The 26,968-nt window shown below is 39.6% G+C and overlaps 1 protein-coding gene across 1 annotated transcript in view; it reads right to left on the bottom strand.

Moving 5' to 3' along the window:
- Nucleotides 1-14,573: 14,573 nt before the first annotated feature.
- LOC126470172 (congested-like trachea protein) overlaps nt 14,574-26,968 on the bottom strand; it is a 180,277-nt gene continuing 167,882 nt past the window's right edge. Inside the window, exons 5-6 of the mRNA XM_050097818.1 lie at nt 16,813-16,980; nt 14,574-15,002 (exon numbers count right to left, since the gene is read on the bottom strand). Coding sequence (XP_049953775.1) covers nt 14,815-15,002; nt 16,813-16,980 — 356 coding nt within the window. The 3' untranslated portion in view covers nt 14,574-14,814. The remainder of the gene's footprint in view (nt 15,003-16,812; nt 16,981-26,968) is intronic.

The following is a 26,968-nucleotide window of genomic DNA, read 5'->3' as shown; positions in this document are numbered from 1 at the left end:
CATTGCCCTTCTATAGACTCTCTATATACGTCTTCCACCTTTCTACTTTCCATTCTTTGCTTAGAACTGAGGGTATGCTGAGAAATAATGCCTCCAATTTTTGTTGTGTGAAAACTCTTAAAACTTTTTAAGTAGAAAAAACTTTGTTAATGTCTAACATCTTTATTCTTCATGTCTACATATTTATTTCCCTTCATAGTCACCTTGGAAACGAACACATTTCTCCCAAAGAGAGAGCAGTTTGTTGACACTGTCACTGTACACTGTAGAATGTTTGATGATGAAGATACAGTCTCACCTCTGCTTGCACCGCTTCATTACTGTCAAAGTGAAGTCCTCGAAGGTGTTCTTTGAGTTTTGGAAACAGATGAGAATTGGATGGGGCCAATTTGGGACTGTATGGAGGACGATCGATGACAATGAATCCAAGGTATCAGATTGTTGAAGAAGTAGCAGCTCTCAGTTGTGGTCCAGAACTGTCACGCTGAAGGAGAGGGTGCTCCATGTGTTGAAAAACTTTGAATTCACGCTTTCAATTTTCTGAGGGTCTTGAAGTACTTGTTGAGTTTATGGTAGTGCTTTTAGGCATGAATTCCAAATGCACCAAATGTTGAACATCCTAGAACACTACGGCTTTGCCTGGTGATGGCATCATCTTGATCTTTTTTGGCATCAGTGATCCTTTGTGGCAGAACTCCATAGATACTCTTTTTTTTTTGGGACAAAATGCTGAACTCAACTTTCATCACCTATCACATTTCAGATGTCTATATAGTCATCACCATACACGGCTTCCACTCTTCTTTGGATTTTAGTTGGAGGCAGAATTTTCTGTGGTTAGAAAAACAATTACACCACACTGGCCGGCTGCGGTGGTCTCGCGGTTCTAGGCGCGCAGTCCGGAACCGTGCGACTGCTACGGTCGCAGGTTCGAATCCTGCCTCGGGCATGGATGTGTGTGATGTCCTTAGGTTAGTTAGGTTTAAGTAGTTCTAAGTTCTAGGGGACTGATGACCACAGCAGTTGAGTCCCATAGTGCTCAGAGCCATTTGAACCATTTTTTTGAACACCACACTGTTTCTCACACACTGACATAGTTATGTTACACACCATCATGTTACATGCTACAATTTGGAGCCCTCTAGAGGTAGACGGTGTAGAGGTTTGTGACTTGCATCAGCGAACCAGGGAAGTCGACCGAGTACAATGCATGACATGTAATACTTCATCCAATAGTGAGGACAGAATAAAAAATTCAGAGGCATTACTTTTCAGCACACCCTCATATAACCACAATCCCAATGAGGGGGTGTACGTAAGGGATGGCATATATACATAATTCAGAGTTGCGTGAATAACAGTGTGAATGATGTTTGTGAACTGACACACAATACTGCTGTGGCTTCCTTTTCTGGGAAGAATGAATGAAAAATAAAAAATCTCTTATGCTGTTGTTGTTGTTGTTGTTGTTGTTGTTGTTGTGGTCTTCAGTCCTGAGACTGGTTTGATGCAGGTCTCCATGCTCCTCTATCCTGTGCAAGCTTTTTCATCTCCCAGTACCTACTGCAACCTACATCCTTCTGAATCTGTTTAGTGTATTCATCTCTTGGTCTTCCTCTACGATTTTTATCCTCCACGCTGCCCCCCAATACTAAACTGGTGATCCCTTGATGCCTCAGAATATGACCTACCAAGCTATCCCTTCTTCTAGTCAAGTTGTGCCACAAATTTCTCTTTTCTCCAATTCTATTCAATGCCTCCTCATTAGTTATTTGATCTAGCCATCTAATCTTCAGCATTCATCTATAGCACCACATTCCAAATGCTTCTATTCTCTTCTTGTCCAAACTATTTATCGTCCATGTTTCACTTCCATACAAATACTTTCAGAAACGACTTCCTGACACTTAAATCTATACCCGATGTTAACAAATTTCTCTTCTTCAGAAATGCTTTCCTTGCTATTGCCAGTCTACATTTTATATCCTCTCTACTTTTACCATCATCAGTTATTTTGCTCCCCAAATAGCAAAAGTCCTTTATTACTTTAAGTGTCTCATTTCCTAATCTAATTCCCTCAGCATCACCCGACTTAATTTGACTACATTCCATTATCCTCGTTTTGCTTTTGTTGATGTTCATCTTATATCCTCCTTTCAAGATGCTGTCCATTCCTTTCAACTGCTCTTCCAAGTCCATTGCTGTCTCTGACAGAATTATAATGTCATCGGCAAACCTCAAAGTTTTTATTTGGATTTTAATAACTACTCTGAATTTTTCTTTTGTTTCCTTTACTGCTTGCTCAATATACAGATTGAATAACATCGGGGATAGGCTACAACCCTGTCTCACTCCCTTCCCAATCACTGCTTCCCTTTCATACCCCTCGACTCATATCACTGCCATCTGGTTTATGTACAAATTGTAAATAACCTTTCGCTCCCTGTATTTTACCCCTGCCACGTTTAGAATTTGAAAGAGAGTATTCCAGTTAACATTGTCAAAAGCTTTCTCTAAATCTACAAATGCTAGAAACATAGGTTTGCCTTTCCTTAATCTTTCTTCTAAGATAAGTCGTAAGGTCAGTATTGCCTCATGTGTTCCAACTTTTTCTATGGAATCCAAACTGATCTTCCCTGAGGTTGGCTTCTGCCAGTTTTTCCATTCGTCTGTAAAGAATTCACGTTAGTATTTTGCAGCTGTGACTTATTAAACTGATAGTTAGGTAATTTTCACATCTGTCAACACCTGCTTTCTTTGGGATTGGAATTATTATATTCTTCTTGAAGTCTGAGGGTATTTCGCCTGTCTCATACATCTTGCTCACCAGATGGTAGAGTTTTGTCAGGACTGGCTCTCCCAAGCTCGTCAGTAGTTCCAATGGAACGTTGTCTACTCCCGGGGCCTTATTTCGACTCAGGTCTTTCAGTGCTCTGTCAAACTCTTCATGCAGTATTATATCTCCCGTTTCATCTTCATCTACATCCTCTTCCATTTCCATAATAGTGTCCTCAAGTACATCGCCTTCGTATAGACCCTCTATATACTCCTTCCACCTTTCTGCTTTCCCTTCTTTGCTTAGACCTGGGTTTCCATCTGAGCCCTTGATATTCATACAAGTGGCTCTCTTTTCTCCAAAGGTCTCTTTAATTTTCCTGTAGGCACTATCTGTCTTACCCCTAGTGAGATAAGCCTCTACATCCTTACACTTGTCCTCTAGCCATCCCTGCTTAGCAATTTTTTGCGCTTCCTGTCGATCTCATTTTTGACACGTTTGTATTCCTTTTTGCCTACTTCATTTACTGAATTTTTATATTTTCTCCTTTCATCAATTAAATTCAATATTTCTTCTGTTACCCATGGATTTCTACTAGCCCTCGTCTTCTTACCTTCTTGATCCTCTGCTGCCTTCACTATTTCATCCCTCAGAGCTACCCATTCTTCTTCTACTGTATTTCTTTCCCCCATTCTTGTCAAATGTTCCTCTATGCTCTCCCTGAAACTCTGTACAATCTCTGGTTTAGTCAGTTTATCCAGTTCCCATCTCCTTAAATTCCCACCTTTTTGCAGTTTCTTCAGTTTTAACCTATAGTTCACAACCAATAGATTGTGGTCAGAGTCCACATCTGCCCCTGGAAATGTCTTACAATTTAAAACCTGGTTCCTAAATCTCTGTGTTACCATTATATAATCTATCTGATACCTTCTAGTATCTCCAGGATTCTTCCACGTATACAACCTTCTTTTATGATTCTTGAACCAAATGTTAGCTATGATTAATTTGTGCTCTGTGCAAAATTCTACCAGACAGCTTCCTCTTTCATTTCTTACCCCCATCCCATATTCACCTACTATGTTTCCTTCTCTCCCTTTTACTACTCTCGAATTCCAGTCACCCATGACTATTAAATTTTCATCTCCCTTCACTACCTGAATAATTTCTTTTATCTCGTCATACATTTCATCAATTTCTTCATCATCTGCAGAGCTAGTTGGCATATAAACTTGTACTACTGCAGTACGCATGGGCTTCATGTCTATCTTGACCACAATAATGCATTCACTATGCTGTTTGTAGTAGCTTACCCGCATTCCTATTTTTTATTCATTATTAAACCTACTCTTGCATTACCCCTATTTGATTTTGTATTTATAACCCTGTATTCACCTGGCCAAAAGTCTTGTTCCTCCTGCCACCAAACTTCACTAATTCCGACTATATCTAACTTTAACCTATCCATTTTATGCTACAATGTCAGAAACTGTGGAAATTATTTTTATGGTAAAGATGGCAGCACTTAGTGTCTTCACACGATCCTGGATGTCACCCCTTCAAGAGAGCTTTCCATCTATCTTCAGTCGTAAGAACTTACAATGTTTGAATTCATTGGTTGTTTTATCACCTAGTGACAAATTTTAATAGCTTCTACAATAATTTTGTATTGAAAACTCTATGCATCGTGTTTTGTTGCAGTTAAGCATTAGTCTCAAGCTAATTTTACTATTACCATACTTCCTAAATCTACTAAATACATTCCATGTCTTTCATAATAACACTTGTGTCATCTGCAAATTAAAAGAAGAATAGTCTGACATGTTTACTGGCACACTGTTAGTATATATTAAGAAAAGTAGCGGAACCAGCATTGAACCATGTGGCACCCACCTCATCCACTTTACAGTGCCCTAGTCAAATTCAAATACACTGATAAGCCAAAACATTATGACCACTGCCCACTGAGATGTTGGATGCCACCTGATGGCGTTGCTGGTACACGACATGGTAACAAAAGTACATAAGCAGAGCAGACACAGACGGGTGATCATCCTGGCGAAGATATGGGCTGCAAATGGGAAAATCCACTGAGATGAGTGACTTTGACAGAGGGCAGATATTATTATGCAGAGCCTGTGAATAAGCATCTGTGCTACTGTTGTGAGCATCTATGGAAAGAGGTAGAAGGACGGTGAAGCTACCGCTAAGCACTAAATGGTTGGATGTCCATGACTTTTTGCACAATGTGGCATTCAGAGGCTTGTCCACTCTGTGAAGTAGGGTAGATGGTGATCTGTGGCATCTCTATCAAAAGAGTACAATGCTGGTGCAGGCATAAGTGTTCTGGGGCACACCGTTCATCATACATTGTTGAACATGGAGCTCCGCAGCAGATCGTCCCCATGTGTTGATGTGTTGACCCAACGACATCATGAATTACAATTGCAGTGGGCATGGAATCATCAAGATTTGACCGTCGATCAGTGGAGACTTGCCGGCTCTTCAGGTGAATCACATTTTTGCTGCAATATGTCAATGGTCATCTCCACAAACACCGTCATCAAGCTGAACAGCGGCTCGAAATGTGCAGCACTCCAGACGCATGCTGGTGGGAGCAGTATTATGCTATGGCAGACATTCTCCTGTGCTTTCATGGAACCTTGGAAGTAATCAAAGACATGCTGTCAGCTGCGAACCACCAGCATCCCTTCATGCTTGATGTCTTTCCCAACAGTGATATCATCTTTCAGCAGTATAACTGTCCATGTCTCAGAGCCAGAACTGTGCTACAGTGGTTTGAGGAGCATTATAGTGAACTCGTGTTGATGTTTCAGTGACCAGATTTGCCTGATGTAAATCCTATGGAACCCGTCTGGGTTGCTATCAGGTGCTGTCACCACATATGCAAATTAGTGGCCCATTATTTACACAAACTATATGACCTGAGCATAGACATCTAATGCTACATGCCTCCACAAACCTTCCAGCAGACTGTCGGACCCCTGATAGAATCAGTGATGTATTTTGTTCCAAATACAGACAAACAAGCAATTAAGCAGGTGGTCATAATGTTTTGGATCGTCAGTGTATGTTCCTATCTGTTAATGACTGTTACCTAACTTCCATATGTGAAACATCTGGCCACACAGCACCACTGTGAACTGTCAATGTGAAAACTGTGTAGTATTGCATACTATAACACAAGAGATAAATGTTGAGTTACGTACAGCCACAGGGGTGATCTGACACTTTATAATGGAACAGCATACCGCCCACATAATAAATCTGTTTAATTGGATGAGAAATTTTTGTAGGGGAAACAGGCTACAACCATCAGCGGAATGATGAAGGCTGTTGGAAGCTAAGAGAGAATTTGAGGAATGCTTTTATGATCTTCACTGGGATGACTTACCTATATTCGAGATTCTGTCTCAATTTATGTGAATTTGCTAATGCTGTGTCAGTCTATAAATGCTAATTACATTCATTGGAAAAGGCAGGATATTCTGGCAAAACAATCTGACTTCTCACACTGCTAGGAATCTCTGACCATTAAGAGAGGTAGCTCAGGACCTATACCTTCCACATTTTCCTTTGTCTGAATGCAATTTAGTGGCTACTGTACTATCATAATGATTGTGTCGAATCTACAAGTTCATTGCCTTAAATATTCCAGAAGTTCTGGAATACAGTACACACTATGTTGGGGCTTCAGGGCTAGTGACAGTGAGCACTCACTTTATTGAGCCATTCCTAGATCATGGATTTGCTGTTTGTGCCATAAGTTCCTACCTAGCAACTAGCATGTAGTCTGAATAATATCATCACATCATAACCACACTCAAGACCAAATCTGAAAGCAGGGTTGTCAGTGAAGTACAACACTTAGCACTGAATGCATGGTTATTAAAAACACTACAATACAGGCAGACAAGAACAGGATGAAGAGTTATGCTATTTATACAAGCATTGACACATTATAAACATAACAAAATTTGAGAACCTTCCAGATATAATAAATGCTAAACAACAAATAATTGGCAGTGGTCGGGTTTGAATTGGTGACCTGCAGATGGCCAGCCAGCAATGTTAACAACTATGCCACACTGCATGCACCACAGATTATAGTATTAGTCCCCCTTCCGGAGAAACAGAGACCTACTGTTTCAAAAATTCTCATTTGAGCCAGTTACAACATCCTGGATTTAGATCTCATCAATGGTTATCTGCATGGTAGCACTGGTGAATCCTCACTTTCTGGTCATGCTGACACATCCTCTTCACTATGATTACCATGAGAAGCAGCCCCTCCTATTGAAGCTTCATGATCATTGAGTGAGTCTTCAGTTGCCTTAAATGAGAAGCCTCGTTGTTGATATGCACCTCGTGACTGTTTTAGGACATGGACATGTGTCTGTGCTTTTGTCTTTTTGATGAAGATTCATAATTGTCAACTTTGTATCTGACATACAACGAAGTGACAAAGGATACGATTGAGTCCAAAGTTCCACTTTAGTAGCTTTTCCATTAGTCCCACTTCCTGCACAAGCATAAAAATCCATACCAAGTCTTCCAGGCTGTATCACATTGGCCAGTGCTTGGCATTATAGAGCTCTTGACCTTTGTTCTGGGCACCCTGGGTCCACATGTGAGCTAGCTGTCTTTCTTCTACAGTCCTGGTGATGAGATGTTTCATGTAGTCATCTTGAGTACCATCCACCAGAAATGAGAAGAGTGTATCCATTGTTGTTTTGGCCTTGTGGCCATGAAGAATGGTGTGAAGCTCATAGTGTCATGCTTTGCTGTGTTGTAAGTGAATATCATGATTGATATAAGTGTACATTGACTGCGTATGTGCCACTGTCTTATTAAATCATTCTGTGGGTAGTAGGCAGTTGTCATTCTGTGGGTAATGCAGTGTGAAATTATCTCTGATACTAGCCTTCAGTCCGAACAATTGTCCAGCAATTCCCATTCATTAACTTTGGGAACTTCCACAAGAAGTTGATTCCAATTCGGTGGAATAACGTTTCTGCAAGCGGAATTGGTACCAGATGCACTGGATATGATTGTAGCATGTGCTTCTGTCAACTGGCAATCATATAGTGTCTAACAGATCAGTAGAGACCTGGCCAGTGATACCTGCATCTAGATTCTTTACAGATTCCAGGATGACAAGGTGATGGAAGATTATGGAATACTTCAGGACAGATGGATGTAGATTAGCAAGGACGAGGAGTAACCATTTCCAATACACTGGGTCACAGTTCATCTTATACAATGTTCTGTTTATTAAGTGGAATTCTCCTTTGGTCGGTTCCTCCTCCCTCAGTGCTTCTATGGCTTCCAGTACTGCTGGCTCTTCCTTCTGTTAAGCAGCATCATGCTGCTGTATTCCACCACAGGATTTCTTGGAAGGCAGTCAATGTCCTTGTGTTTGCATCCACTTTTGTATACCACTGTGATGTTGAACTACTGAAGCCTCAGAGCCCACTTCACCCATCAACACAACAGATCCTTCATTATGGTAAGCCAGTAGAAAGAATGGCTGGAATGGTTGTCCATCAGAATGGTGAATGGTTTACCAAATAAATAAGGCCAGAACTTTCTGATGGTCCAAACAACTGCAAGGCACTCTTTCTCTGTTGTAGAGTGGTTCCCCTCATACTTTGAAAGTATTCTGGGAGAATAAGCTTTCACCTTTTCAGCACCTTCCACAAACTGCACTATATCTGCACCTATGCCATAACTGTTAGCATCAGCATGAAGTTCTGTCTCAGAATTCTCGCCATAGTTTGCTAGAACTGGAGAATATGTTAATGCCTCCTTAAGGACAAGGAATGATCCTCCTTGTGCCTCATTCCAGGGAAATTTGGTGTCTCCCTACAACAGGTCTTGCAAGGGATGTATCTTGGTCAGAAGCCCTACATAAATCACCGATAGTACGAGCACCTTCCAAAAAACTACTCACACCACAAATTCACTGAGGAGTTGAAAAATCTGTGACTGCTGTTATTTTCTCTCTGGGCAGGGACATCCCCAAGATATTTATTTCTGAGGCAAGGAAGAGTCACATTTTTTTATTCGGACAGGGCCTGAAGTCTGAACACACTTCAGACTGTTGCCAGGTGGCTCAGATGCTCTTCAAATATCATCAAAGAAAGACAATGTTATGCAGATAACGAACACATGTCATCCACTTAAGGTGTTGAAGCAGATTGTTCATCATACTGGATTGTTACAAAGTCCAAATGGCATAACTTTGAACTCATAGAAGCCTTCAGGTGTTATGTGCATGTCCATAGCTGAGAATTACCTTGCTCCTTTCAAGCAGCTGAGGGAGTCATCAATGCATGGCAATAGGTAAACATCTTTTTTCTGAGATTTGGTACAGTCAGCAACAGTCAACACAGAAATGCTGTGTGTCATCCTCCTCCTTTACAAGAACTGAAGGAGAGGACCACGGGCACACTGTATGTCCAGGAATGTCTAGTGATGTCATATTGCAGCATCTTCTCCACTTCCTTGCGGATTACCCATTTTTCAGCTGGCGACACCCTATATGAGTACTGCCAAAGTTTCGGATGAACCCGTGTTGATATAGTGTTTTACTGCAGGCACTTGGTCTGTTTTTTCTCCATCATGGATTTGAAAGCATCTGACAACTGGCAAAGATGACTATCACTAACTAACATTGTTTGTAGGTTAGACCAGATCCTATTGGCGGTTTGATAGTAATGTTTTCCCCCTACGTTGTCTGTAATGGTAGCAGGGCGCTATTCTTCACCATCGGCACTAAGTTGCCCTTCCTGGACTGGTTTGGCTGCTCCTATGCATATACTTTTGGGGTTCAGTTGTGGCTGCTCACGACAAATAATGATCCTGAGTTCTCTTTAACCAACCACTGTGATCAACAAAATCTTCATAATTCAATTGAACATCTTGACTGATGACTAAACCTCATTTCACTGATGATTGTTATTCTTGAAATACATGTTCCTGCCAGCCAGATTTATTTTTCATTTGGGACTTTCAGTGCTATTGCTTTCATTTATTGGAACATTGTCTTATTTAGCTGATGATTATAAACTTTTGACATTAAAGAAAAGGAAGCTCTGAGGTCAACTAGCAACTGGATAGGCTGGCTGTCAGTGAGATTATCAATGAGATTTCCTGACATCTCGGTGAGCGTCCCCTCACTCAGTTTTCCTGAATTTGGTGGCTATATACCAGTGGCAGCAGCCCATAGGTGTACCTTCTGGGTGTTCACAAATTGTTAAATTCAGATAAATATGAGTGTGCAGAATTAATAGCATCTGCTGTATAACAGTTATGCTTAACATATTTATACACCTTCAGGTGCTGTCAGTAATAGTAATAATAATAATATTAATAATAATAATAATAATAATAATAAATTCCTGGACATACAGTGTGCCCGTGGTCCTCTCCTTCAGTTCTTGTAAAGGACGAGGATGACACACAGCATTTCTGTGTTGACTGTCACTGACCGTACCAAATCTCAGAAAAAAGATGTTTACCTATTGCCATGCATTGATCACTCCCTCAGCTGCTTGAAAGGAGCAAGGTAATTCTCAGCTATGGACATGCACATAACACCTGAAGGCTTCTATGAGTTCAAAGTTATGCCATTTGGACTTTGACATCATACCAATTATGCTATCAACTACAGGAGTCATACCACACAATATCCACCAGTACATCAATGCAATACAGCTACATCCAAACATATATATACAACTACAGAAATCCGTAATTATTGATACATGTTCAATTACCCGAAAGTTCCTAAATGCAATATAACACATACCGTACAGTTAAAAGGAAGTGACGCTTGATCAAGGTCCGCGTCACTCCATTTTTAACCGGACTTAACGTCTGGGAAAGTGAAGGAAATAATAATAATAATAATAATAATGTGCATACCTCATCTGCAAAAAGGAAGAATTGTTTTAGTGAAATTTTGTTGCTTTGTATGTAATTAAGTACAGTTTATGGCAAGAACAAAATAACGTTTAAGCTTTTCGTATTTTTGTGCAGGAGGGAGTTTTCGTACTTTTTGATTTTTTTGGACGAATGTACAAGATCCTAATTCACGTATTAGTTAACGAATGAACTTCTAGGATGAAAAGCAGGCATTCTTACATTACACCCACACAAAAACTTACACTTATTATACAATTTTTTTGTTAAATTTTCGCTTGTAGTCATGGTTATTTGATTTTGATTTTGTCACTTTCTGAAACAACACATCTTGTCTGGGAGGCCCTAGTTCCTTTGCGGCTAACTTTTTCCTGGACCTTTTCTTTTCTGTTAGCTCTTAATACAGGTTCAACACAGTTCATGTTAACACTGAACAGGAAAGCCGAGTCCAGCACAGTAAACAACCAACTCCAAACACAAACTGCTGTTTGTGGAAATTAATCAATTCGAGTTGTACTATCTACCAGCAAGGTCACTTGACTAGAATAGAAATGAGGTGTTGAGAACCATAAGGGCCAAAGCACACAATCCTTGACCCCTCATATTTAAGTGTATATCAGAGAAACCAGTGAGATAGCTTTTCGTGAATATTCAGATATACGTACAATGTGGGTCTACAGTGCAGATAAACCTGACCCACCATAAGATCAACAGATGTCAGAAGCATGAATAAGCGCTACAGTCTCACAATCGACAATGATGAGCTTTATGGTTCTCAGCACCTCAAATGGATTACTGTACGATAAAACCCAAAACTTAATGTACTATATCTCATTCAGAATCCCACAAAATGGGTTTTTCTGTCAGTATAACTACAACATATATTGATGTCTGATCAAATTTTACTATATAGTGAGTGAATTGGCATATCTGTGGAGTGTGCTACTGCCTAGCAAGATTTATGCCAAGCAAATGTGGATAAAAGTCTGCTGCACTATGGTGGCATTGACGTAAACTTTTAGTTGAGTGGTAAGGGCTAGCAGAGCATGCCATAAGCTGTACACATTGTTTATCAAATCTGTATGTATTTGGCCCGTAACGCAATTATGTTACACCAGTTGTACATGCACAGAAGCTCCTTAAGGCATGCACGAGTGAAGGTGTGCTCATGAACCTGATGCCAAGTTTCACTGAGTCTAAAGGAGCTATTTAGCACAGCACAATAGACTTCGTGCTGTGTATTTCAGATTACTGCATTTACATTATGTTTCACAGCATTCAAAGAAAAATAAACAATAAATCCACATGGTGTGAAAAGTTAGACCATTCACATGTACTTGTGCTCTTACACAACAGCCGCCACTGCTAGGTACCTCTGTATGGAGATGGGGAACTGCTATGGCATTTTGGTGAAAGACTTCATCCAGGGTATGGTGATGGGCTCCATGCCGCAAGTCAACCATAATCATCTCCAGTCGATTTGTGTGAAAAAAAACTGTTCTGATGGTTGACATCTGGCAGCATAATAGTAGTCAAAAACTCAGCTTCTTTCTCTGCAATAATATACAATGTGTCCTGGGCATCCACATTGGAAACACACTGGCATGTTGTCTCCCGTCCTCCTGGCGTACGTTCTTTTGTGGAACATTATACTTGGCAAAGGAGGTGATTTTACCTGTGTTGGTCAGGTGTTGGGTTGTCATTTGACAGCTGCGGCTAAAGTCTGAATTGGCTGAGTCTGGTGTTTAAACTTAGACATACTTCTTCTTCTTCTTCTTCAGCATCCTCTGTTACTTCCTGATGTATGGTGTTGACATACAGTACTGGGATGCTCTCTCTTGCTTACTTGATCTACCAATTCTGGTTGCCATAAAATATTGTATCTATTCTCTCACTACCTGATATATGAGAGAGGTGACGTTGTGGGGTACTCCACAACTACCATAGGGACTACATTTGAGAGTCAGTCGTACTTCATTCAACCATCTCTTTTCTGTTGAATTTCCTCAATGTGCTGGCACAGCTTGATGAACCGCTTGGTTGTTGAGACATCCTTTACCAGAATAGCTTGATATATGCCTTCTGCAACCCTGTCATCAAGTGTCAGATTTTGTTAGCTTGTCATAGTCCAATTCACAGGGCCAAAACTTTCTGTATGTAGGATTGTGATGTTGCGCCCTGTTCTCCAATTGTTGTTCTGCTAAGCAGACTTGCTGCTGATTGTGACAAAATATTTTCTTCATTTCAGCCTGGAATTTGTCCCAGCTATCAAGCTTCTCTTCACAGTTCTCCAAGCACTGCTAAGCTGTACCATCCAAGTAAAAGTGCACATTTGCCAAACACATTAGGTCATACTACAAATTGTATTTAGCAACTCAGTTGAATACTTTCAGCCATTTCCTCAGAACCTGACCAGTATCTCCAGAAAACACTGCTGGATGCTTGATGTGCAGCTGACTTGTTGCTGTTTTGGAATCCATTGGTACCCAGAATGTATGGATGTCCATGTAGACGACAGTTTTTACATTGCTCGACTAGACCCACAGTGGCACAGATGAAACAATTTCATGCCACACAATCAAGTCCAAATCTGAACGCAGTGTCACCAGTGACATACAACACTTAGAACTGAAAGCACATTTATTACAAACACCAATGTGCAGCCAGAACGATTGGAACTCCTGGGCTAAAAGAACTGCAAATATAATGTACACCAGAATGTGCAAACAGTACAATCATAACAAATTTTGAGAACATTCCAAAAATGATAAGTACTAAATAACAAACAGTTTCCAGTGGTCAGGATCAAAATGGTGACCCGCAGCACGTTAGACAGTGATGTTAGTGGCTACACCACACTTCATGCCCCACAGCTCATTGCAATATGGCACAACTGAGCAAGAACACTTACGTTAATAACATTGTTCAGAAACGTATTTGAGACTGATTTGAAAAACCATTATTTTCCACACTGTTGGAACTTGTCCAGTCCACTAAGTAGAATATTACAGAATGTTGACACATAAGCATTAAACATTGAACAGTTTCCTTGAAACTTAAGTTGGTTAGAGAAAGAATTCATTATTGTCTGAAGTTTTTGTTAAGTAACTACTACAGTACATGCAGAAAATTAAGCAGGGGAAAACAACTAAAAGAAGAGAATAACTCAATGTTTGTAGATGGGGACTCAAATAGGTTCTTTTCAAATGAAAAATAGTGTCAAATATGGCCTGTAATTATTACTGCCAGTGACAGGCCCCTCAAAGTTTTAAATTTATTACAATGAACAAGCTGTTACAAAACAATGACCAAATGATGCTGTTGTAGTCTTCAGCCCAAAGACTGGTTTAATGCAGCTCTCCATACTAAGACTACCATGTGCAATTCTCTGCAATCTACAGGCATTGGAATTTGTTTACGGTGCTCAAGTCTTGGTCTTCCTCTACAATCCCCAGGATATGTCCCATCAGTCTATCCTCGATTTTAATCAAGCTGTTTCATAAAGCTTTCTTCTTCTCAGTTTGATGTAGTATTGCTTCATTAGTTGTTTGATCTGCCCACATGACCTTCAGCATTCTCTTGTAATGTCACATTCCACAAGTTTCTATTCTCTCCTTCTCTGTGCTGTTTATTGTCCATGTTATAATTTCAAACAAAGCTACACCTCAGACAAATACTTTCAGGTGAGACTTCCCAATATAAGTTCAAAAATCATAATAAGATTTAACATTGAAGAAGGAACTTTATCTGTTGAAAGAATATCATAATTGCATAACAAAATACTGTTTATTCCAGTTTTCTATAAAATATGTCACATGCAAACAAAAATCAACAATTCAATGATAAAAATAGTTATATAAACATCATCATCTTTTCTGTAACCAGTAATTTACAAAATACACCTCGATAAACAGAAACCATTACAAAATAGAAATTTTTATCATTATTACAACAATCTTCCAAAAAATAGATAATACACTAAATTGTACAAACTAAGGCAAGTAAAATTTTTATGATTAACATATTTTTTTAAAAGAGGTGTTCATGTAAGAAAAATAACTATGAGCACATTCAAATTTCTAGCATCAACCCTATTATAAGGATGGTGCAAGCCAGTCAAGAAACTTCATGCATGCTTCAAAACCAATAAAACATGCTGCATTTGCTGGAAATGCTCTCAACATAACAGGTGTAACTCCTCGGTATAATGCTGTGGGCCCTTCTTCTTTCATCAGTGTCCTGAACACATCACGGATACCATTTGGATACGTTCCTTCTGGAGCTGTAAGAAGACACAATATTTAACTTTATTTCTATCACACATCATGCAAGAAAATGGAACAGTTTTTTTGTTCACTATGAATAAAACTTAAGAAAAAAACATACAGGGGTTATTCGAAAAGTAAGGAATGATCGCTGGCGAAATGGAAACCACAGTGAAAATCCGATGAAATTTTACCTATCGATCACGTTACATTGTCTTTTTAGTTCTGAGCACACAGGGAGCACATAAAGATAGTAAGAACAATAGTGTCTTCCGCCAAGTACGAGGGCCTGGTGAGAAATTTCGCATTAAGTTATGCAGCCAACACTACATAACTGTTGTGTGTTTTTTTCTTCAAGACAATTCTCAGCCGCATTCTGCAGGGGCAACGAAGATGCTCCTGTATCATTTCCAATTGGAAATGTTTGATTACCCACAATACAGCCCATGATTGTCTCCCTCCGAGTTTCATCTCTGCTCACATGAACCGCTGGCTATAAAGACAACATTTTGGCACAGACAACGAGCTGTAGGCCAGCATAGAGAATTGGCAGAAAGAACTGGTGGCTGCCTTTTATAACAAGGGTGTTTGTAAAGTTGGTAAAATGCTACAACAAATGTCTAAGTCAGATCAGCAACTATGGAGATAAGTAGCTGGAAGTTGTAGCTAACTGTTGCAAATAAAACGGTTTTGATTTTCACTGTGGTTTCCATTTTGCGACCTATCATTCCTTACATTCCAAATAACCCTCAATAATATTTAAATTATTATGTTGATGTAACACAAATTAAAAACACAAAACAAAGAAAACAAGAGTTAATGAAATATCAAAATGTATCTAGTAAATGGAATACAATTTCGAATTATATGAGCAATACTGTGTCAATGGAAACAATATTTCTTCAGGTTTGGAGACAGTGGTTCCTAAGAAATTAAATGTAAGGTGGTTCCCCATGTATCGGAAGCAAAATATCCAAAATCAGAAGAACACACACATTTGTTCATCCCATAAGCCATGCTATCAAAAAATACTTTAGAATCATGTTATATTTCAACAGACTGGAAGCACACTTGGCTCACTGACAAACATATGTGAGGAAGGCAGCTTTTGGATTTGGTGTTTCATTAATCTCCGAGTGGTCTAAACAGTTCATAGCACTGAAGCACGGACTGATAAAAATGAATGTTTAGAAAACACAAACTACCTTCAACTGTTGGTGATACACTTTAGAAACAACAATGTAGGCCTACATTATACATAATCAAATATATGAAGCTTATTTCTGTGTCTGTATGTCAAACCATAAAAAATAACAAAAACTCCATATCACTACAATTTATATTTATTAGTAACTATGTATTTCAGCAACTTGGTTACACCCTCAAATAACAATCATGGTGTTCAACATAGCTTCCACCATTACAGTTATTTTAGAACTGGTGTTGTGTTGATAGGAGCTACGTAGAGAAACTAAAGCTCAAGAGTGTCACTTCAAAATGAAATTATCCAAAATGCTTAGTTAATAATAAATATAAATCTCAGTGTCTGTTTAAAGCAGGTTTTTGCTGTTTTACAAAGAACATTCCGTGAAGCCTCATGCTGTTGTGGTGAGCCGTGTACTTAATTAATCTTATATAATTGTACAGGCAATAATGAATTTGGTGACATGCAGCCACGTCACCAATCATCATGATGTATCTAAATAAGAACAAATTAAGAAAAGATGGTTTGAATTCTCTTCTACTCTTCAATCATACTTCACTACATAACTCAAAAAAGATTGACAAAACATACATCAGCGGAAACAACAATATGTAGGAACTTACCAGTCTGCAGTCTACTTTTCAGTACATCAGCTGGCATTCCAACTAACCAGTTAGCAATACCGGCAGAGCCACCTGCAAATATTGTTCCCAAAATGCCAATTTCATTGGTACTTAGCACTCTCTGAAGTCCATCATATGTCATAAAATACATTCCACTTGCAGGTACATCTGGGGAAAAAAAAATAGCAAATGTTTATACTGGTTCCAGTGTTAGAATTTTCAATTAACACACTGAAAGAATTATGAGGAACTACCTACAATAATAACTCAATTAAGTGTGGCAATCTGATCAGTCAACAAACAACTGGATAACAGATTAAAACATCCTGCCTAATAATTTAGGAGAAGGTTGGATATTTCCCAAAATTCCTTTAAATGCATACCACTCATTGCCCGCTAAAATGGTCAGCTGCTAAGCTTGTCCTTGCTCTTTTTGTCTGAATATAAATTATAATCAGCTATACTGTCACATACATGCAACACATATTGGTGGGCTTTCTAAGTGGACCAAGAAGCCTTCTGTCATCAGACTGTGCCACATTTATAGATGAGTGAGAAAAATATATCATCTCCTAAGTTGCTGGAAGGAGATATGCCATTTATGAGTTGTCTGTTTTACAGGCAGCAGTTTATTGTCTATCACAATAGTCCCCAACATTTTTGATTCCCTGCAGCCTTCATAGATCAGAGTTATTCTAGTGTGTCCTAACTAATCTATCCAATGCAGGTAAAGTGCACAACTGATGTAGGTACGTTACTTCAAAAATATAATTATAAACAAAACTCATATATTAAATTCAAAAACTATTTAATGAACAGATTTATGAGTAATATAATTAATGGGATTTCTGAGCTTGTTCACTACACAATTTCTCAAACATCAGAATCAGACTGGATACAGCCACCCTCATTCCTGTTCCACAATATTTTCTCTTTATTAACAGGAACTATCAAAACCCAGTTCTGCTCAAATAGGGTGTTACAAATGGCATTAATGTTTGCTGAGTGAAGAAGAAAAAACAAAGCTCAGGGAGGTATATAATGGACCAGATATTGTTGCAGAAGCCAGTACGAGGACAAGGAACATCTATGGAAGAGAGGAGGAATCAAGATTGAGAGAAGTGTTGGAGAAGAAACCCATAGGGTCGAGACCTTAAGGCAGACCAAAAATATGATGGAGAGACCAGGTGGCCAAGGATATTCAGATACCTGGAGCAAGGGAAGAAGATGCCAGGGACAGAACACTGGAGGAGGCTACTTGAGGAGACCATAAACTGACTGCAGTTTGTGGGGCCTGGAGAGTAAGAGTAAGTAAGAACAAGAGTAAGAGCTTTACCAGTGAGCAGCAGATTTTCATCTATCACTGCTACCCAGAAGTCATAAAGTTCCATGCTTGTTAAATTTTGTCTTTGGTGTACAATCTCAATGAAACGTTAAAAAATTTCTTTCTATATAGAGGTAAATTCAGATTTTGGGTCTAAATAGTTCATGAATCCACATTAATTTGTTAGATAAGTTCAGGTAGGTGAAACTGAAAAGCAGATTATACTGCAAGACAAATTAACTTCATTGGATTACAAACTTGTGCAACAATCTAAAACAATCACCGGTACCACAGTAATTAATTTTTTTTCTTTTGTTTAGTTGTACGTTTTTCCTATAAGCTGAATCCTCTTGGTTAATTTTAAAATGGGCATGTTCAACACGTGAAACTTTTCAAACATATGATATAATCAGGCTGACTAAACCAAAAAATCTGTTTCCACAAAGCGTTCCACATACTCATGTTTTTCTTCAAGAAAACTGTTCTTGCCATCACTAAAATGTACAAGAAAGTGCACTGCACAGGAGTGTCATCATGAGTGGCAGTGGTACAATGAAGATTTATATGCTTCAACTTCTATACCCTCACATAAATTTTTTGAAAAACCTTGCTTTCACCAGACATGTTTTTGTAAATTTATTTCAACATGTTTTAAGACTAGATTCAGTTGAGGACTCAAATACTCTGAGGCAAGCACTTCAGCAAATGATGCAACAGGTCCACATTGAATCTAGAGCTTTCTTTCAAATAAGGGTCTGCAATTCTCCATAACAGCCAGACATCAAACAACAACTGTCAGTACAAACATCAATACACTCTGTCCACTCCAAATTATTTTCAAACAAAGCGTTCAGTTATGTCAAACGAGTCTTGAGCCTTTTTACCAGCAGCAATACTTTTACAAGTTAAAATCTCCTCCAAAACAGAGTTTGCTAACCAAAGTCTGGATATACAATGGATACAGAGAGGGGTACTCAAGAGAGTTGGAGCAGGTAAAAAGTATTGCACCACAAGTATGTCTTAAGTGTTCCAGTGCTTTAATGGTTACACACTGTTCTTCATTCAATACAGTGAACTTATTTGGTAAATAGATCTTCAAGGCATGCTCACAGGAAAAAAAAGGCCAGGATGGTGGTCCCACTCAGACACATCCATAAATATTACCTATCATGTAATTGTGGTGTTCCTTTAGTATGGCATGAAACTTTGTGTTAAAAACATATAAAGGGAGTACAGACCCACTTTGAATTCAATAAATCTAAAATAATTCTGGCCCTCTTCAGTACTCTAGCTAGAAGTGACCTCCACTACTATATAAGGATTGGCATTCGTCCTATACCAAATGCGAGAAGGTCATACTTTTCTATGATCCCAAGTAGCCTTGCTGCTTGCAGGCAATTTGTGAAAACAGATTCCACAGCAGTGACAGCAAGGGACTGGAATGCTGGTGCTTCTGGAACAGCCAAGATTCTGTATGCACATCAGCCATGAGGAGTTTATGTGAAGTGCCAGTCCCCAGAATACAGGTTAAATATGAGAGTGACACAGCAATACCTGTAGCCAGCCTAATTCCCTTTTAGGTGTCACTGATTAATAAACTATGCAGCAGCTTTGAACACATTAGGACAGCACAAGAGCTTTATAAAATACTCCTTGTCTGCTCGCCAAGACCCTCAACCAACACCCCTCACAGGATGTGCATCACCTTCAGGGACCTTGCTTTTAGGTCCATTAGGTGGCATAGCCATGAAAATTTTATGTCAAATATCGTCCACAAATCATTAAAACAGATGGTACATATGCAACCTGGAACCTGCTTCTTAGAGAAGATTGCTGTTTACTCTTCTTGAGGAAAAGTGTTCAGTTGCTATAAAGAATTAATGAAGGTCAGTTACACAAGAATGTATATAAAATGAAGTAAAGTTTGTGCCTCTCTTACAAAATGTTTGTGTTGACGTTTTGATATAACTCTTCTGGCAAATAAAATTATTTGAAAATTGTTTGTTGTTGTGTGTTGTTGCAGTCTTCAATCCGAAGATTGGTTTGACGCAGCTCTCCCCATTACTGTATCCTGTGCAAGCCTCTTCACTTCTGAGCAACCACTACAACCTACATTCATCTGCATCCGCTGACTATTTTCATCCCTTGGCCTCCCTCTACAATTGTTGCACCCCCAACCCAACACTTCCGTCCAGTACCAAATTGATGATTCTTTGCTTTCGCAGAATGTGTCCTACCAATAAATCCCTGCTTTTAGTCAAGTTGTGCCACAAATTTCTTTTTTCCCTAATCATATTCAGTACCACCCCATTAGTTACAGAATTTACCCTCCTTATCTTCAGCATTTTTCTGTAGCACCATATTTCAAAAACTTATTGTCCATGTTTCACATCTGTAGAAGGCTACACTCCAGTTAAGTACCTACAGAAAGACTTCCTAAAACTTAAAATTTATATTCAACATTAACAACTTCCTCTTCCTGAGAAATTTTTTCCTTGCTATAGACATTTTTTTTAATACCCTCCCTACATCTACCATCGTCAGTTATTTTGCTTCCCAAATAAGAAACCTCATCTAATGTTTTGTGTGTCTCATTTCCTGATCTAATTCCTGCAGTATCGCCAAATTTACATAAATTGTGCTCCATTATCCTTGTCCTGCTTTCACTGATGTATGTTTATATCCACCTTTCAAGAGACTGTCCATCCCATTAACTGTTCTTTCAAGTCCTTCACTGTCTGACAGAATTATAATGTCATTAGCAAACCTCAAAGTTTTTTTTTCTTACCCCTGAGTGTTAATTCCTTCTCCAAATTTTTCTTTGGTTTCCTTTACTGCCTGCTCAGAGCAGAGATTGAACAACAATGGGGATAGGCTACAACCCTGTCTCAATTCCTTTGCAACTACTGCTTCAACTCCATGCCCTTCAACTTTTGTAACTGTGTCCTGGTTTCCATACAAGTTGTTTATAGCCATCACTCCCTCTTTTTTACTCCTGCTACCTCAGAATTCCAAAGTGGGTATTCCAGTCAATGTGGTTAAAAACTTTCTGGAAGTCTGCAAGTGCTATAAACGTGCTATACATTTGTCCTCTAGCCATTCCTGTCAATCTCATTTTTTAGATGTCTGTAATTCCCTTAGCCTGAATCATATGTTGCATTTTTGTTTTTCCTCCTTTTGTCAATTAAAGTCAATATCTTCTGCGTTATCCACAGATTTCTACTACATCTACTGCCTTCACTATTTCATCTTGCAAAGCTATCCATTCTTTTCCAAATGTATTCCTTTCTACAGTTTCAGTTAACATTGCCTAATGCTCCCTCTGAAATGCTCAACAACCTCTGGTTCCTTCAACTGACCCAGGTCCTATCTCCTTTATTTCCTACCTAATTGCAATTTCTTCAGCTTTAGTCTGTAGTTCATAACCAATAAATTATGATCAGATTTCACATCTGCTTCCGAAAATATTTAAAAGTTTAAAACTTGGCTCCAAAATCTCTGTCTTAGCACTATATAATTAAAGAGGAACATTCCAGTGTCTCCAAGTCGCTTTCTTCTTTTGTGATTCTTAAACCAAGTGTCAACAATAATTAAACTGTGCTCTGTGCAAAATTCTACCAGTTTAGTTCCTCTCATTTCATTCGCCTAGTTCATATCATCCTGTTATTTTTCCTTCTCTCCAATTACAGTCCCCCCAACCACTATTAAATTTATCTCTCTCTTAACTATCTGAATAATTTCTTCTATCTCATACTACATTCCTTCACTCTCTTCATCATGTATGGAGCTAGCTGGAATATAAACTTGTACTACTGTGGTGGGTGTTGGCCTTGCGTCTAACTTGGCTATGACAATTCATTAACCATTATGTTCATAGTAGCTTACCCACATCCCTATTTTCTTATTCGTTATTACAAGTACTCCTGCATTACCCCAATATGATTTTGTATTTATAATCCTGTACTCACCTGAGCAAAAGTCCTATTCAATTTGTATCCAAACCTCACTAATTCCCAATATATTTAACTTCACCAATTTACTTCTCTTATACATCAGCTATTTTCATTTGTAAAATTGTTCCACATGACATTAACTGAAAACCAAGTTTCATTTGCCAATATGTGGTGTGTTCAAGAAATTATTATGTATCTATTAATGTGTATACACTAGTGTGTGTCTTTTTAATGAATGTTTGGTGTGCCATTTTACTATGTGACCTTCAGGCACTGCTCTGGCTGGAAGACTGGCTGGCTGCCTAGCACCCATATATTTCATTGTGCCCAGCTCATTCAGGACAAAAATGAAGGGTACCACTTTCAAAATTATACGAAGTCTGTTTTTCCAATGGTGGAATGTACATACATACATTCAGAAAAAAAAAAAAAAACCACAGCATCCATTCAGACAAAACCACAGCCCACAGCAGAGAAACAGTTCAAAGTTCAGTGACAACATGTGAGCAGCCATACTGCAATCTGGAACTGTTTCTTACCTCTTTGTATAGGACACAACATACCACCAAGATATTTCTGATAAATAAGAGCAGAAACTGCCACCACACACTATGAAAATGGGAAAATGTGATCTGTACTGATGAGTCCATATACAAATTGGTAAGAGTGCATCAAAACCCTCACAAGCTAACTCAGCCCTCTTGCCAACACTGTACAATTCAGGCCAGTGGTGGTATCACGATACACAGAATATTTTTTCAAGGTGAAACTGGATTCGTGTGACATTTTTCGTCAAATCTCACATGTTAATGACACAGAGACCTGATAGATCTCGTGTACTCAGTCTGTTCAGCTACAGTACCCCACTACAGAACTGTACATTCAGCCATTGCACAAATCATATAGACTGGTTCAAAGTAAACTCTACAGAAAAAGTACTGTTCTGTTTGCCCACATTATATGACTGTCAAAATTCTATCAATAATAATGCACATCTCTTGGGATCAGCTATTATCAGTGCCCATAAGTAATGGGCAGCTGGTGAGTGATCTTATGTCACTATGACTCCACAATGCTTTGAAGTCTTGTGCAGACAATGATGTGGTGTGTATGGGCTGTCATTAGGGCAAATGGGGGGAGGGCGGGGGGGGGGGGGGGGAGATTATATGATGTACGGGAATCTGTCTTCTTATTAGTGGGTCAGTCACCTTAGGAAATTATTTCTCTAGATTTTTATTCCTTTATTTCAGCAAAAAGCAGCCAATCAGTTACAGAAAATTTCTGTACAATGAGATTGTTAACAAACTGTCCCTTAATACACTCCCGGAAATGGAAAAAAGAACACATTGACACCGGTGTGTCAGACCCACCATACTTGCTCCGGACACTGCGAGAGGGCTGTACAAGCAATGATCACACGCACGGCACAGCGGACACACCAGGAACCGCGGTGTTGGCCGTCGAATGGCGATAGCTGCGCAGCATTTGTGCACCGCCGCCGTCAGTGTCAGCCAGTTTGCCGTGGCATACGGAGCTCCATCGCAGTCTTTAACACTGGTAGCATGCCGCGACAGCGTGGACGTGAACCGTATGTGCAGTTGACGGACTTTGAGTGAGGGCGTATAGTGGGCATGCAGGAGGCCGGGTGGACGTACCGCCGAATTGCTCAACACGTGGGGCGTGAGGTCTCCACAGTACATCGATGTTGTCGCCAGTGGTCGGCGGAAGGTGCACGTGCCCGTCGACCTGGGACCGGACCGCAGCGACGCACGGATGCACGCCAAGACCGTAGGATCCTACGCAGTGCTGTAGGGGACCGCACCGCCACTTCCCAGCAAATTAGGGACACTGTTGCTCCTGGGGTATCGGCGAGGACCATTCGCAACCGTCTCCATGAAGCTGGGCTACGGTCCCGCACACCGTTAGGCCGTCTTCCGCTCACGCCCCAACATCATGCAGCCCGCCTCCAGTGGTGTCGCGACAGGCGTGAATGGAGGGACGAATGGAGACGTGTCGTCTTCAGCGATGAGAGTCGCTTCTGCCTTGGTGCCAATGATGGTCGTATGCGTGTTTGGCGCCGTGCAGGTGAGCGCCACAATCAGGACTGCATACGACCGAGGCACACAGGGCCAACACCCGGCATCATGGTGTGGGGAGCGATCTCCTACACTGGCCGTACACCACAGGTGATCGTCGAGGGGACACTGAATAGTGCACGGTACATCCAAACCGTCATCGAACCTATCGTTCTACCATTCCTAGACCGGCAAGGGAACTTGCTGTTCCAACAGGACAATGCACGTCCGCATGTATCCCGTGCCACCCAACGTGCTCTAGAAGGTGTAAGTCAACTACCCTGGCCAGCAAGATCTCCGGATCTGTCCCCCATTGAGCATGTTTGGGACTGGATGAAGCGTCGTCTCACGCGGTCTGCACGTCCAGCACGAACGCTGGTCCAACTGAGGCGCCAGGTGGAAATGGCATGGCAAGCCGTTCCACAGGACTACATCCAGCATCTCTACGATCGTCTCCATGGGAGAATAGCAGCCTGCATTGCTGCGAAAGGTGGATATACACTGTACTAGTGCCGACATTGTGCATGCTCTGTTGCCTGTGTCTATGTGCCTGTGGTTCTGTAAGTGTGATCATGTGATGTATCTGACCCCAGGAATGTGTCAATAAAGTTTCCCCTTCCTGGGACAATGAATTCACGGTGTTCTTATTTCAATTTCCAGGAGTGTAATTAAATGTTCTCTTGTTGACTATGACAGTTTTAATGTTTCAAAAAACGAGTATCTCCATGATGTTTCTATAGGTTATTATTGAAGACTCATTTAGAACAATACAAATGATTTGAGTGACAGTTTAAGTTTATATGCAAATTGTGTTTATTTTCAGTATCTTGCAAAGAAACGTAATGACAACTTATACTAACTGCACTCTGTGGCACCACTTACTTTTAAATACTTACTGTAAGGATTTCTGGGAATGACATTATGAAACAAGAATTTGTGCTTCTAACCCCATCATTTTGATTTCTTTATACTCTTAGTTTATACAAATGAGATGTTTATGTGAGTGTCACTTCCAACATAACCTATGACTGCAAGATATTTGACTTCCAATTACACATTTGAAAGTAGCAGTCACACAACTAGTCTTATCACTTCCATTATATGGCCACACATATCAGCAATTTCAGCCACAGGAATGTGATACAATGTTTTCTTTTGACAAAACTCTACAGGGCATATGGAATTGAATCTGGTGAACATTATGTACTTTAGGTTCAGACCCTTATTCTTATTATCATGGGCTATCTCATTCAGAAAAGAGCACAGCACACCACCACTATCACCACCCTCACTATGACTGTCATTAAGCTGATCCCTTGTGGCAGCTCTGGAATTGTGTAATTTGACGGAATGTTTAAAAAAAAGATACAAGTCACTGTGGGTTTAACAATGGCCTACAGAAGGCAGATCAGAGAGCACCATAGCACATGGATTTTCATTCCTCTAAACTCAGTGCCTGCACAACTTCATTTTATCATATACATGAAATGTGGTTACATCTGAAAAGGCTGTCATGATAAGCCATTCTCAGAATGTTGCAGCATAATCACTGCAAGCTGTTCCCAATTGAGCGTGATCCTCTAACAGAATAACATGAAATAGTAACTGTCTTGAACACTACAGGCATAAGCATATTTGCCTAACATCGTGAGCCACCGGTTCATATGTTCATCTGTCTCACTGCTGTAAAAATGAATTTCTTTTTAAATTAATCTGGATAATTTACAGTTTTAGTATTTTTTTATCATCATAATCCAACAGTTCCTGTTTCTCAAAATTCCTGTTTCCAGTGGAGAGAATTGTTACATGTACTGAACAAATGTAACCTATTTCAGTATTTTCAGCTACAATACATTCTGTGTCTTCTCTTGCATAGAAAACGTTTTCACTCTCTTTCTGTTTTCTTAACTCAATTCTCCATTATTCTTGTTTGAATACATGTACCATGTCAGTGCTACCAATTTAAAGAAAAGTAAGTTCCTCTTGCTCAGTTATTGAAATGTTCAATACAAAACACACACACACACACACACACACACACACACACACACACACACACAGAGAGAGAGAGAGAGAGAGAGAGAGAGAGAGAGAGAGAGAGAGAGAGACAGACAGACAGAGAGAGAGAGAGAGAGAGAGAGAGAGAGAGAGAGAGATTCCAGGAATATGAATCTTTATTTATCATAAGTTATTGTCAGAAAACCCTGCCCACTCCAGTTTTACTTGTTGTTCAGAGTGGATGAAAAAATAACTTTGTTCCACAGAAACTTGTCTACTTCATTGCAAGGTACCTGTGTGTGTAAGGCATGTCATCTTCATAATACATTCATTAGCCTTGCAGACACTTACAGCATTAAGTACCACAACATCCTGAGAAGTTCCGAAATAACCACTTCAACTCAGACCTGACGAGACAGAGAAAATACTGCAGATACAAAATATAAGATATGTGTAACTTCACTTCATACTAAATTACTACATGACTGCTAAACAACAACAGCCAAATTTATCTCTCAAGTACCTTTCTAACATTCCTGCTTACAAAAGCATTTTTGCACAAAAGATGTTCAGACAACAAATGTACTTTTTGTGCAAGTACAGGATGTTCATGAACCATTTTACTTCTTGATTTGATTTCAGGAGACCAAATGTCTTTTGCAATTGTGTGCTGATAACTGAATGCTTTTGGTAAACGTTACATCACTAGTATGTGTACTTCAGTGTGTTTAAACATCAGAAAGTTTAGGAGAGTTCAAAAGCTTAGGAGGGCATTCCTACTTTTTATTTGTGTATCTAGCACTAAA

This window comes from Schistocerca serialis, chromosome 3 (genome assembly GCF_023864345.2).
Source record: "Schistocerca serialis cubense isolate TAMUIC-IGC-003099 chromosome 3, iqSchSeri2.2, whole genome shotgun sequence".
Classification (NCBI taxonomy): Eukaryota; Metazoa; Arthropoda; class Insecta; order Orthoptera; family Acrididae; genus Schistocerca; species Schistocerca serialis.
Note: the sequence above shows the minus strand (reverse complement) of the source record. Positions and strands in the feature narration are given on the sequence as shown.